Genomic DNA, 13522 nt, shown 5'->3' with positions numbered 1-13522 from the left:
GGCTATCAGCAAGAAGGGTTACGAAGTCTGTGTTCTGTTTGCATTTAATTACTGAAACAAGATTTATAGACTTTACCAAGTGTATTTTAACATAACTAAATGTTTAAACTTTAGATCTTTATTTTAAACTTTACCATTATTTTAAGAAGTTTTTGCTAGGGTAAATGTTTTCCATAAGTTTTTTTTTTTTTTTTCTTTTATATATCGGATAAAGGGATTACATTTGTTCTCTGAGTTTTTATAGAAGCCCCATCGCTATCACCATCACTATTTTGATTTTTCCAAGATGGCCGTTTTTGTTTCGCGAACGTTCTGCGAGGAGAGTTCGGCGACTTGCGTGACTTACGAACAGAACTGCCTAATTGGTATGTTAATTTTGGTGGCTACTTATCGCGGAATATCGTGGGTATCTTGTATTTGTACAAGAACTAGTATATAAGGTTCAGATTGTTCGTACAGAACGTTAGCTCGGCGGGTCTAGTCTCTTCTAAATTGCTTGGTTGCCTTTTGTCCACGTTTATTTCCCTCCCAAACCCATCACACACTGGTTCATTTTCTGTTTCCAGTACCTACAATTGAGTAAATTGTTTTAGAGGAGGGGATGCCCAGTTTCAGCAGCTTCAATGTGCGAGGAACACTCCAGCCCCCTCAACAAAGCTGGAGGTGCGGATAGAGTTGAGATTTTAACTGACTAATGAATGCTGCATCGGATGTTATGCAGTAGTAAGTCATGACATTTTTGTATTTATGTCGTGCATCGGCCGTAAAGCGAAACTTACGTTGCGTAGGTTACATAGGACGTAACTAACTTTTATTTTGGGTTCTGTTTGTCATAGCTTTAATTTTCATATTAGGTTACGTCGGACCAAACTTTATTTTTCATATTGGGTACCTTAGATGTAACTCGAAATCTTGGGGTAAGGTTACGCTAGACACTGCGTTGAAAGATGCACTTTTATTTTTTTGAAAAGTATTCTTCAACTTACGGCAGTGGCGAATAGCACTTGTGTTGATGAGATGTTTTGATTCCGCATGTCCGGAAAGTTGCCGGGGCAGCTGTCGACTATCTATATAGGACGGTAATGTTGCAGGTACAAAAGTGAATAATACACCGTGTTGAATATTTATTTATTGGTCTTTTTCGGCAGTGCCGCTTGTGCCTGGACAATGGAAGATGATGCCAAGGCCAAAAGAAAGCTACTCTGCATCTGCACTCTGAATAATGTGATGTCTCGGTAGCTACACATGCTTTGTTAAAGTGAAGTTTATTTCGCCACTTGCTAGGCATCATTGAGGTGATTTGGCTGTGTGCCTTTATTTTATGCTAATAGAATGTACTGCACTTACAACTGCTTGTTGTAGGTGCAGCCTACAACAATCGGTTGCAAAGGAGCACCGTTTAGTGAATCCATTCGATTAACATAAGCAAGTCTGGAAGATGCTAAAGACTAAAGCATGATGCACTGAGGCATATTGACCTATGCTTGAGCACCCACTCTCCTCTCTTGGGCTGTAAACCAGGCAAAATGTAAAATTATTCTTGCGAAAACAGCAGGGATGTGGCATGCATAAAAACTTGTCGATCATGCTCTGAATATGCTGGCCGCCCAAGCGAGCGACTCACTGACTGACTGGCTCGGCTTTGCCATCAGCCAAGGCAGGACAAGCAAATGCTAGAGCAAGCAGTCAAGTTCGGTGAATTTTGTTTTTCTAAAAACAAATTTGCTAAAAGGAGATTCGTTGCCATTTCCTCTAAACGGAGTGTCTTCTTGAAAGAATTCAATAAAAAAGGGGGTTTCAAAACTTGTGCTTGGAAAAATAGATGCCTCTGCTCGGGCCGTACACATCAACTTTCTTAGATCTGTCGGTTGACAAGCTCCATAAAAGAGCAGCAGTAAAAAAAAAAAAAAAAATTGAGACGTTTACAATTCTTTGTAACATGAAATTAGAGCGCAGCGCTTGAGTAGGAGGAGGGGAGGTTATGCCTCTCCTATCCCTCCATACCCTCTCCTCCCCCTCCCATTTAGCAGGCAATTTTCGCTAAATTTCCTGCTAAATTTAGCAAGAATTTCCCCGCTAAATTTAGCGGTTTAAGTTTCCTCTCTAAATCTTGTGGGGAAATTGATGTCACACAACCTCAACACCAATTCAGTTTCCCCGCTATATTTAGCGGGGAAACTGAATTGGTGTTGAGGAAACAACCCTGCTAAATGGCACATGACTTCATGCCACGTCACTCACAAACAAATTCAGTTCCTCAGCTAGATTTAGCAGAAAAATTGACATTGCGTGACCTCAACACAAATTCAATTTCTCACTAAATTCAGCAAGGTGATCATGCAGACGGCGACGCAATGAAGCGTGGAAATGGGCACCTAAGAGCTGCACTCTAAACCAGTTTTTCTCTGTTGCCGGTGCACAAGCAGGTAAGGGCGGATAGCATTCCTAGTGCCAATTCCTTTGCGGTCAACGAAAAACGCTTTTTGAACAACGCTCTTTCTGTTTTAAGTATTGTGCAGGCCTTAAGTTTACTATAAGAACAACAACAACAAAAAAAAAATCACTTTCCACTGCAGGTAATGTGCATCCAACATTCCACTGGATCTGTCCAAAGGGCAGGCTGATACTGCGGCAGACGCCACTGAGCGGACACACTGCAAAAAGGCGTCGGGCGTTTTCCGAAGTTTGTCAACTGACCTAGATCTGAGAACGTTGGTACATGTATTGCTACCGTTGCCAAGCAGGACTGGAGATTGTTAGAGTGTGAACAATGTTCACACTTTGGTCAATGCAAGCACATCTTTTTATTTTAGTAATATTGACTAACAAGATTGCAGCAATCAAACAAGTTAACACCGAAATGTTAAAAGCAATAAAGAAATTAAAGCCCGGCTGTTCTGCGAGTGCAGATTTTATATCTTGCTTTATTTTAAGGGCTGCACTGATTTGTTTGCCCCTTCATTAAAGGGGCCCTGCAACCATATTTAAGCGTCTACCTTTTTTGCGGTTTGCACGTCTCTTGGCGTTCAGGCAAGCCAGCGGGCACGGAGAAAGTAACTAAATGTCAGTGCGTCATATTTTAACCGGCCGACGCAGAAACCTCCTTTACCTACGGGGGCGACCCGCATTGCTGAAAGCGCGCGAAATGCGACGTCTTTGGTCCTGGGCTTACTAGTGGTCGGAGCCGCTAAAAGCTAAAAGAACCGTTTCAATTATTTGTGAAAGTAGTTTTTGTTCAGTATTTTAGACCAGAAAAGAAACAAATGCAGTTTATAAAGTACGGAAACAAGAAACGACCCTTTGACATACCCGCCACCCAAGCGGTGGAAAAGGCGGCGCATACTAGAAAGGTGTAGTGGGATCAGGCAATGACGAGGGCAAGCGTAGAAAGATCTCGGGTGTATGCGGCGGCGCTGCAGTCGAAAATTCGACCGGTTCCGAGCATTTCAAAGGCCTTCGGCGAGCAGCTTTGGCTTGCGGTTTGGCCCTTTGGCGGTATGGCAGTGCGAAGTGGCTCCCGTTCTGAACTGATCTTTACCCCGTGTTTGCTGTCGTTTGTGACCAATGAAGTGTCATGCCGAATTAGTGTTTAATCGTGCAGCAAATGCAATGCGAGCCCCCCTGGCTGCCCGCTTCATACAGCCTTTCCAGAACATGCTATATGGCGCCCTCTCGAGCTGTTGACACGGAGCGCTCGCTGAGCTCACTTAGCTCTCTTCTAGTTCATGGCCACTCGAGCGACCAAGGACGTCATGAAAAAGGTTATGTTTTGCTTGTTCTTGTAATTTTAATTTGCCTATAACTTTTAAAATAAAGCGAAATTCGAGAAAAGAAAAGTTTAATTAAGTTGCACTGACTACGTTCAGTGCGCTCAGGTTCGGTGCAAATGAAAAACCAGTCAAAAAGCCCTTGCAGGGCCCCTTTAAAGCATGCATTTCATCTCCGAGAAGTTGTGATTTTTCATTGTTGTGGAAGAGGTCTCATAGCACCAGTGAAGGACGATGGTGATATATCTAGGGTAGACAGTCACTGCCTGGGTCTTTAATATAAGCTTTGAAAGAGTCTATAGTCAGTTGCAACCTAAGAACGAAGGGCGAGGGTAAGACGGGTTGGGGAGGAGGAAGCAGGCGGAACACTAAAGAGAGAAGGAGGTTTCCCCCTCTCTTCTCCAGCGTTCCGTCTGCTTCCTCCTCCCCGGCCCATCTTACCCTCGCCCTTAGGTTGCAACGGACTATAGATAGTTGTACACAGACATGGGTCTCTTTACTCCAGTTAAAAACAGCACCATTCAATGGAATTTTTTTAGGTTGTCAGTAGAAATGTTTTTGTAAACTTGAATACAAGGCACCATCCGTTTTTCTCACTGAAGCAAGTTGATATTTTTTCTTTCTATTTATAACTAGCTTTTGACAAGATCAATTACAAATTGCTTTTGTAAAAACCTTTATTGTATGGTGTAGCACTGCCACTTTTAAAATGGTTTAATGACTAAGTCCCTCACAAGATGAGAATGGCTATGAGAAGCCTCAGTTGCCCTGCCTCCAGCAAGAGAGCTTCCTACCTTCGGCAACGCGTAGAGGCGGGACATTTGTAAGACACACCCAGCCATTCGCATTCCATTCAGCAATGCTTAGGCATCTTGCAAACCTCAAGAATGCACGCACAGCCAAAGCATGAGGAAAGGCGATGAGTGCTCGCTGGAGGCTGAGCTATAAGACATGCCCTGCATTTCTCATCTTCCCTGCGATTATTAACACCGAGATGTTCGGGTGATATCCTATTTCGCTCGCAACATCACGGGCGGTTTGATACTTCAACCCTATGTTCCAGGTGAGAAAAAAAAAAGTGCCTTTCATGGAAGGCTTGTCAAAATAATAGGCGCCAGAGAGTAACGGCTATCTGCGTTCAGTCCTTATTTAGAACCCTATGTTCTTGTTCTGTGGCCGCATTGAAAAGTACTGCAAGAGAGCCCAAGTGTGCTCCTGATCTCGCCCCACCAGTCTCCTCCTGCACAATAAATTGACTGCTACGGTCACCAAATGTCAATAGATGCACATTCGAACGCAGCAACTGAAGCCAGCTACAAACACAGTATCTTTCAAAGTATCTTTGAAAGATATCTTTGTATCAAAGCTACAGACACAGTATCTTTCCAAACAGACTGCAGGTCACCCCTCACTTGGGCGAGGGGGGTGACTCGTGTGGTCTGCTTCTGCGGTCTCCAAAAATATTTTCGTAAACAACTCCCACATCTACCTACAGTAAAATAAGCAATATTCAAAACTTAAAAAAAAAAAAAAAAAAAAAAGCCGTTTACGACTCCCTGTAACGCCGGATTAGAGCGCAGCTCTTGAGGAGGAGGATGAAAGGATACGGAGGGATGGGTGACGCCCTGAGGGCCCCCTCGCTTTCGCGCTGCGGGACAGTCCCAGACACGAAGCTTTGAGGTTCTCCGGCGCGGGCTGCGGCACCCCAACACATGTGTGCTGGGCTGTACATGTCTGTTTTTTCGTTCTTTTTTTTTTCCTCGGGCGCTTAAAAGCCGAAGTCCAAAGTCTACTCGTCGAACAGCGTTCACCCACACCTTCTCCAGTTTTTGGTCCGTTGGAAACTAGTGAAAAAGCACCTCCGTGTTGCACAGCGGGTTGTTTGAGCAGCCCACAGCGCTACAAGTTGTACTCGGCATCTTTTGAGGAACAGCTGGGCAGTCTTGGGCGCACCAAGTTGCTCGCTAAAACGAGTCTTGGAGTCCTCACAAGCAGATAAACAAAAGGCTATAGCGAAGCTACATGGGCTACAGATAAAATCAACGGCTAAACACGCCAATCACAAGCCGAAGTACCGGTGGTAGCGGCTCGAAGAAACGCACTCCGCGCAACGCCCGGGCCGGAGGAAAAGAGAACGATACTGACGTCACGGCGCAATGTTGCTTTAGCGATCGCCAACCCGCTGGCCGCCCGCTAAGAAGCAGCGGCTTGCGGCAGGTCACATTTTTATTATCGGCATTAGTTGAGAATGCGGCGTCCCACGGACGTAATATTTTGGCTGAGGTCGTATTTTGTGTCTACAACGATACCAGTAATTTATTTCATTTTGAGTTTTGACCGGAGTTGCCCTTTAAGTTGGTCAGAGTATCTGACTGCAAAGGGTTAATAATCCATTTTTAATCGACATAGAGGCGAACTAACTAGCCACTCGGCGCTTTGACGTAGCGCGTCGTCTGCTCGATCCTACCAGCACCGCTACAGGAAGGCGTCCGCGAGATGAAACCACCAAAACATCTCGTCGCCAATGGTGACACAGTGGTCGAGTCTAACATGTGAGCTAGGGCCGGCTCACGTGCTTTGGGTACCACGGATGTGTCGCACTGAAAATGCGGAAAGCTTTTGAGGGAAAGGAAGTACAAAATAGTCCGTCATGTTTTCGAATTTTCGTACCGAAAAGCAGACTTTTGACTCTCGGCCCACTGAACAATATGTTACAGTTGAACCCCGTTGTCACAGGGTTCTTTGTGGTTAATAATTGACAAAATACAATGTCCTTCGTTTTTCATGAAAACTTGTATTTACAAAAAAAAATCAAAGGGTTCATATGCTTATACAAAAAAAAGAAAACTTAGTTAAAGAAAGGAAAACGCATCAGTCACCATGTCTTTGAGTCCCTGTGCAGCAGTGTGTCTTGTGCTGTCGTTGTCGGCCCACGGTTGTGGCTGGAAGTCAGGAGCGGGAGCGGTTGGCTTCCGTCGGCGGCCCCAGAGTTACCGCACCAAGCGCTCCCGCTGTAGGAAGCCGGGGGCAGCGTAGGTTTCTATTCGCTGCCCTCGCTGGAACAGGCTGCTGGTCAGACAGTAGGAGGCCGCCGATTGCCCTGGCCGATCGTGTCGTTCCGCTCTCTGCACAATCTCCCGGCCAGTCCTTTTCACGCCCTCTGAGCACGCACTCCAAAATCTCTCTTCTTCGTTTCTCCCTCCAGGCCGATCCATGGGTTGACTTGCACTTCTTTTCCACATTAAGTCACATCATCACACCCGTAATAACCAAACCGCGGGGGAAGGAAACGTTTTTCGTTCTCGCAAGAATTTCGCTGCTGCAGAAATGGACAACTAAGCACACCTATTACTTTTCATGATGCTGTCCTTGGATTTCAGAATCGTAGAAAGCGAGAAGCAAAGGATACTGAACTCCTCTGTAATATCAGACTTCTTTCTGGCTTTGGCAGTGATCGCAGAGTTCTCCTGAAGTGCAAAAAACTTAAACTTTTTAATGGGAGGCGGCATCTTTCCGACAGGCCAAACGAAAGGTAGTAAACAAGGCGCGAGCGATCTCGGCGTGCACGCGGCGGACGGCGAAATAGCAGCAGGCGGTGTCGTCACGTACCTAGGTAGTTGCCAACAGATGGGCTAGCAAAACGCTGTTTTCACCAACCCCCAAAAAAAAGCATCTAGTTGCCATTGTCATCATTATTTGACCGAATGTAAACAGCAATGGCCGCGCCGATGCTTGTCGGAAACGTATGTGCCCAACTTGTCGGACGAGTGTACTGCTCCATTTTTCACAATTCTCGGTTCCAAACTGGCTCATTTGACGAAAAAATGTTGCAGATCGCGTAGGGTTATTGTAATGTACGCTAGAGGTTCAAGTGGTGCTAGTGTGCCGACGCAAGTTGAAGCAGACAGCAACCAGTCGAAAATTGACTTCCGGTAATGCATTTCTATGGGGAAAAAAAAACGGTGCAAAAACGGCTTCGCACGTGTATTTATGTGCACTGTCGGACACTCTCAGCGCGAACACAACGTCGGCGCTTTCTAGCATCGGGGATATACGTGCCAAACGAACGAAGGTATCTGGAAATTAAGGGAGACGGCCAAACATACTGTCGAACCCGGTTATATCACACCCGTATTTCGAATTATTGTTTATATGAAACAGTCCAAACATCCCCTAGAAAATTGCATTGTTTTTCTGTATCGAATGTCCATAACTCCCATGGAGGGGACACTCGATGTAGCGAACGAAGGCCGTTCTTCGCTTCTCCCTATAGGTTGGATTGCGCCGGCAGGGAGCACACAGCTCGGGTTGCAAGGCTGGCAGACCGCCAACCCAGCATACGCGCACGCGGGGATGCGCAGCGAAAAAGCAATTGTATAAAAAATAAAAAAAGCAACCAATAAAAACAAAAGAAGGGGAGGATGGCAAAAGCAAGGGGAAGGGCACCTGCGCGCGTGGGGAGGGCAGGGAGTGCCCGCTGTTGGAACGGTCGCGTGCAAACACCGCTGTCACTGTGCGACTCCTTAGCCCCAAAATAAAAAAAAAAAAGAAAAAAAAAAGATTTTGTTAGGTGGAGTGTTTTGACAACAAGGGTTGAGCAATCGCACTTTGAACGCCTTATGTTTGTTTACCCTTTCCTTTCCCTGTTATTGCTCCCGTTTCCGGCATGAGCGGCGTCGCCGTCAGGTCTCGACACCCCCCCCCCGAGGTCACATGACCAGACCTGGGGGGGTCACGTAAACCTCAGTTTACCTTTTTTTATACTTTATTCGCTATCAATTTTACTAACCACTTCGTTCTGTTTTCTTTTTAAATCTAATAAAAGTTACTCGCTATCATCAAAACTGTATTGTGTTGTTATTTTATTTTATGACATGCTTTTTAGAGAGTGACAGCATGTGGCGACATGGTGTCCGCCCATCTTGACCTAAAACAAAGTTCTGTGTCACTCAGGGAATTTCACAAAAGTACTCAGAGGAAACCTGAAAAACTCAGGGAATTTGAAAATGCCAACTTGGTAGACACATTGAATAACTCTATGGCAGATCACTACCTCAAACTTTCGTTAATGCGGGACTGCTTTTTAAAACTCTTTGCTGTTGAGAGGGTGCAAATGCATTGAACCCTATGGACGTTCGCTGGGGCCGCCAGATTTCTTCGTTGCCGCGAGAATTTCGTTCTTGAAAGGTTCAACTGTATTAGCAAAATACGAATCTAAATTAATTTATCCCACCCAAAATAAATTCCATGGCTCCTTTTTAAACACTGTGATTTTATCCAAGCCTCGGGTAAAAACAGTTTAGCTTTCTCGGCTCCCGACTGGACGCGTCGCAGGTTTCTGCCGGGCAAGCTTTGTCAACTAACGTCCCAACTCTTTAGCCCCGCACGGATGGTGAGAGATATCTCGCGGTGGCTGATGTTCGTTCTGAACCTTTCTTTATCCACCGGTGTATATGGACGTCTGTACAGCAACAAAATGACTGAAAACTTGCAAGTTAAGTACAGGTTGTGGATTGCTTGCTTTATAGAATAGCAGACACACAATTCAAGCTCGTGTCCGATTTTGTTGCTCGTGGGACGTCATTTTTTTAGCAGAAAGTTCACTTTTTCTGCAGTTCTACTGTCCCGCATGGTGGACAAACCAGTCATCTGCTCTTGTTCCCTGCCTAAGTGATGCATGACGGGAGTGCATTCAGGTACACACTTAATTCTCAGGGCGCAGCGAGCGCATGCACGTGTGGAGTGCCGGCGGCGAAACAAACTCACTTCATGTTGCAAGTGGGTGCGCATGGGCACGATTCCAGCGAAACAAACTCTCTATTAGTTTTCACATGTGGTCATGCACTGTGCACGAGCATGTAGCTTCGTCTTGCATCTTGTTCGCATGCAGAAGTTGCTTCGACGGCGTAGCAGAAATTACACTAGCCTTGACAATAAAGAACTAAGAGGCTTACGCCGAGCCTAGACACTGGTGCAAAAGACGGCCGAGCCAGAAAACCTAAGCCAAGTCGCCACAAAATTATGTTTCGAAATGGCTGAATTGGCAAGACTGAACCGCCACCAAACATGTTCTGTTGTAGAACACAAAAGTACATCCCCTGACACGAGCGTCCAAAATATACTTACAATGGCTAGCGACGCCTCATAAAGGTCATGCAGTGACCCTCTGCTTGGCTGGTTAAGCCACACGCAGTGCCGTGCAGAGTACAGGACGACGCCCGTGAGCCAGCCGGTGCGGTGACTCCGGGCCTGCCCGTAGTGTTCCGCTGCTACCTTGGACAAGGCGAAAGCGAGCTCATCGATGCCATGATCCCCGGGACCTGTGGTGTATAACTATTGTGATTAAAAGTCTTACAGTCGCCGACCAATGTCACTTAGTGAAATGAAAATGAAAGAAGCGAGATGTCTTCTTCCACATTTTGCTGTTCTCTATTTTTGTTCCTTTTACATCTCGAGTTGTAAGATCAATGTTGACCAAGTTCTTTTTTGTTATCAACTTGTTCGCATTAAAATCTAAAATTTTACAACAGGGTAGAGTTGTAAAACCAAGAGGGGCTACCCAACACACGCATGCAGCCCCCCCACCCCACTTCATGGGGGTGGTCCTACGCAAGTATGTAGCTGCGCTGCAGAGAAGCATGATACACATGATCTACACGGACTTTTAGCTGCATTCTTCCATGAATCTAATGTCCGCCTGGCCGTATAACTTATAACTGTCATAACTTTCACTTTTTCTTTGAAATCTGTAAATGTTAAAAAAGAAAACCTGTATAACCATAGCTAAAAAAAATCTGACACTTGAATTGCTAAAAACAGTTTGGGGACTTCCAAGAGCGATTATTGCATAAAACAGCTTGTCAATGGTCAGAGCCTAGCAAAGCTCAACCAGCATGGCACTGCCAACAGCGCTGATGTCACTTGCATGACACATCCACATGCCGTGCCAATCATACATGGAACGCATGAAAGCATGGCGGGCAGTCCATGCAGCGTTGACTGTTGGTGGCTGCGGAAGCTCGGCGCAGACACAGAAGCACCAAAGGCGGAGGATGGCACATGTTTTCTGTTGCAGCAATGTCCTTTTGCTCGGCACACCACCAAAAAACATTTCGGATTGGCGTTCAACATTTCTAATGGTAATCGTCTTATCTGTATGTACTTGGCCGAAAGAACCGTGAGGACATTGAGAAAATCGTGTTCCGCAGTCAATTTACCTGCCCTTCGTAGTACACTATGTACTGGCGCGTGACGTTGCTCTGTGTTCCTAGTATTATATTTCTCTTTTTTAGATGGCTGCAAAAGACGAGGACAAAGACATTACAGCAGCACTGCCAATAGTTTCTCCATGTTGAGTGCTGAATTCCTGTGAAGCAGGATACGTTTCTCAAACCTTGCTGGCGCCATGGCCACAAAACGAACAAGTGATATCAATGCATGCCTTTTATATGGTCGGTGACAACTCAAGAAGGTAGGGGAAGAAAAAGGAAGGTGGGAGAGGAGGAGATGGATGCAACGCCGGCGAAGGGAGAGGGTTTGACCAGCATTGTGCCCACTTCCTCCTCTCCCACCTTCTTTTCCCTGACCCTACCTCCTTAACCTGCAACATAGTTCAAATCAAACTGCAAAATTTCTTCGAGGCTCGAGAGTGAAAGCAGCTTGTCAGGATGTATTTTGTGTGAATACCATTTAGCTGAAGCACATTGTTTTTGTGGACTCAAGGTATGTGGCTAAAAAGTCAATGCCAGGGATCTTTGTGAGAAAAAGAACACTTAAAAGATATCCTCGGCCGCAGTTGGCTCTTTAGGTCACATATTTGACGATAGGTATTGTTAACACATATTTATGTGAACACCAGGATGCTGTTTTGATAATAACATACTAAATGGTGATAAAAAAAAAAAAAAAAAAAACAAAGCTGGGAGTAGAAGCACATTATCTACCTTTCCCTACCAAAGAACAATGAAACGATTAGTCACCTGCTCAGGACTTTGGTCGTCTGCTTAGTTGTGGGCGACGCCTCTGCGAGCATCAACGACAGCCCCCATTCTAGCGTGCAGAGAGCCATACAGTGCTTCTGTAAAGGATGCCTTCACCATCAGACTTTTAACAGAGCGGTCACTCCTTTTTTTTTCTGCGCACCGAACGAAAGGACGGTACAGTAGCAGACGACGCCAGCGTGCACGGCTGCTGGCGTCACTGCGTGTGCTCCAAGCTTCCGCGGGTGCTTGCGGTCCTCGCTGCATGGAGCACTGGCTACGCACTCGCGTGCTCCCTTCAAGATTGGACTGCTCAGTGCACCGCTAGGAAAAGCAGTACAAAACATACCGCGACGATGCATCAGGGGCATGCACTGGTCCCCTGAAGTGTGCTTCGAACCATGTGCAGTGCAGGGTGCAGCACAGCATCCGCGTGAGTCAGCCGCGGCAGTGATTCGGGGCTCGTAGTGTTCTGCGGCTGCCTTGAAAAAGTGAGGGCCAGCTCTTCGCACCTCCTCTGAAAACTGTTTTACAACAGAGAGGTCAGTTATCTCCCTGCCTCTCATTGCCTTTCTGCTGTCCTGTCCTTTGTTCGAGAGCAATCGCTGCTATATTGTGTCTCAGCACGATCACCTTAGTCATACAAAGGAACGTGCAGATAAAGATCATTATTATTAAAGCACGTTTTACCTTCACATTCAAACTTCGGGCCTCCTGCTTTCTCCTCGCGTGTGGCGGCAAGCGTCTGTTGAGGCTACCATGCTTCGAGACGATCCTCGCGTGGTTCAGACCTGCGTTAGATTTTTTTTTTTTTTTAATTACGCCCTGGCAGCTCGTTTAAGCGCCTCTCGGCGTGTTCCCGCGCAGACAGTGACAGGCGAAGCATCAGATTCTACGCTTGCTTCGTTGGGCCTTCCTGTCTCGTTGAAAAACTGGATCGAAGTCTGTGTCGATGGCATGCAATCATTGCTATAGCGACTTATTGAGCACTTGCGGTCATACGGAAGCTTCCAAAATTGTGAGCGCGCTCCTAAGCCTTTGCGGAGGGCTCTGCTAGCCGTCACGTCCGCATGTTCTACCGAACGATTTCGGGCGAACGGTTGGTAAAGGCAGCTCAAGAAACAAATCGACACGTTGAGCGCACGAAACCCAATTCAAATCCGCTTGGATGGCATCAGCATTCAGCACCGACCGACCATTCCCGCCATTTCTGGTAGCGCCTTTGTTCCCGGACGCACCGGACTAAATTATGTCAAACGACTCCAAACGGAACTGAAGCACTAAAGTGCGGTGAACACTCACCTTTATGAATACCTCCTGTTCTTGGTGTTCTTGGAGATGTACGAGAGGTATTTGGCGGCTCTGGCGGTTCGCGATCGACGCCGGCACTCATCCGGCGAAGCTGAGTGCATACATTGTTTTTGTTGTCAACGGCTGCCACTGCGCACGGTCAACCTCGTTCCACTCGAGAACTTGAGCTTGAGCTGCTTCAGCTGGTTATCGACGGTTAATACGTCGCCACCCAACACCTGAACTGCCTGAACGTAGAACGAAAACAAAAACATTTCCCCCGCGGCCAAGGGCGCCAAGGCGGAACAGAACGGAACCGTACCAGCCAAAATTAAAGAATCAAGCAAGGAAAATAAAAAAAAAAAAAGTAAAAACAAACAAAAACAAGAAAAGTACCTTTTAATATATTTTTACTTTAAAACGTGATCTAAAAATCAACAAAATAACAAAACCGGAAGTGACGTCATTTTTTTTCAGCCAATCGGC

At 46.1% G+C, this 13522-nt stretch overlaps 1 protein-coding gene and 1 long non-coding RNA gene across 6 annotated transcripts; one reads left to right on the top strand and one right to left on the bottom strand.

Moving 5' to 3' along the window:
• Positions 1-74: 74 nt before the first annotated feature.
• Positions 75-3013, top strand: LOC115319825. Its single transcript, XR_006077434.1, has 3 exons — positions 75-365; positions 567-1235; positions 2328-3013. It is a non-coding gene; the product is annotated as an uncharacterized LOC115319825 (long non-coding RNA).
• Positions 3014-6536: 3523 nt separating this feature from the next.
• Positions 6537-13343, bottom strand: LOC115311081. Of its 5 annotated transcripts, XR_005714695.3 has the most exons (5): positions 13049-13257; positions 12437-12537; positions 12096-12263; positions 11747-11844; positions 6537-10087 (listed from the first exon to the last, which is right to left on the bottom strand). XR_005714695.3 is itself a non-coding variant. In XM_040205596.3 (4 exons), exons 1-4 carry the CDS (start codon positions 13137-13139, stop codon positions 9729-9731), a joined length of 726 nt encoding a protein of 241 aa, XP_040061530.2. In that variant the 5' UTR covers positions 13140-13343; the 3' UTR covers positions 6537-9728. The 5 variants fall into 5 exon arrangements, 1 of the variants encoding a protein (XP_040061530.2); XR_005797889.2 differs by having other exon boundaries at positions 11747-12263; positions 13049-13278; XR_005714694.3 differs by lacking the exon at positions 11747-11844 and having other exon boundaries at positions 13049-13277.
• Positions 13344-13522: the final 179 nt, after the last annotated feature.

This window comes from Ixodes scapularis, unplaced genomic scaffold, assembly GCF_016920785.2.
Source record: "Ixodes scapularis isolate PalLabHiFi unplaced genomic scaffold, ASM1692078v2 PGA_scaffold11__112_contigs__length_91849675, whole genome shotgun sequence".
Classification (NCBI taxonomy): domain Eukaryota; kingdom Metazoa; phylum Arthropoda; class Arachnida; order Ixodida; family Ixodidae; genus Ixodes; species Ixodes scapularis.
The sequence above is the reverse complement of the archived record's forward strand: the minus strand, read 5'-3'. Positions and strand labels throughout refer to the sequence as shown.

What these genes read in the sequence shown, in the direction of transcription:
- LOC115311081 (XM_040205596.3), bottom strand. Translation starts at nt 13,139, where the DNA reads ATGAGTGCCGGCGTCGATCGCGAACCGCCAGAGCCGCCAAATACCTCT. An exon ending in AACAGGAGGTATTCATAAAG is followed by an intron (nt 12,538 to 13,048) that starts GTGAGTGTTCAC and finishes AATCTAACGCAG; the next exon opens with GTCTGAACCACGCGAGGATC. An exon ending in CCCGAAGTTTGAATGTGAAG is followed by an intron (nt 12,271 to 12,436) that starts GTAAAACGTGCT and finishes GTTGTAAAACAG; the next exon opens with TTTTCAGAGGAGGTGCGAAG.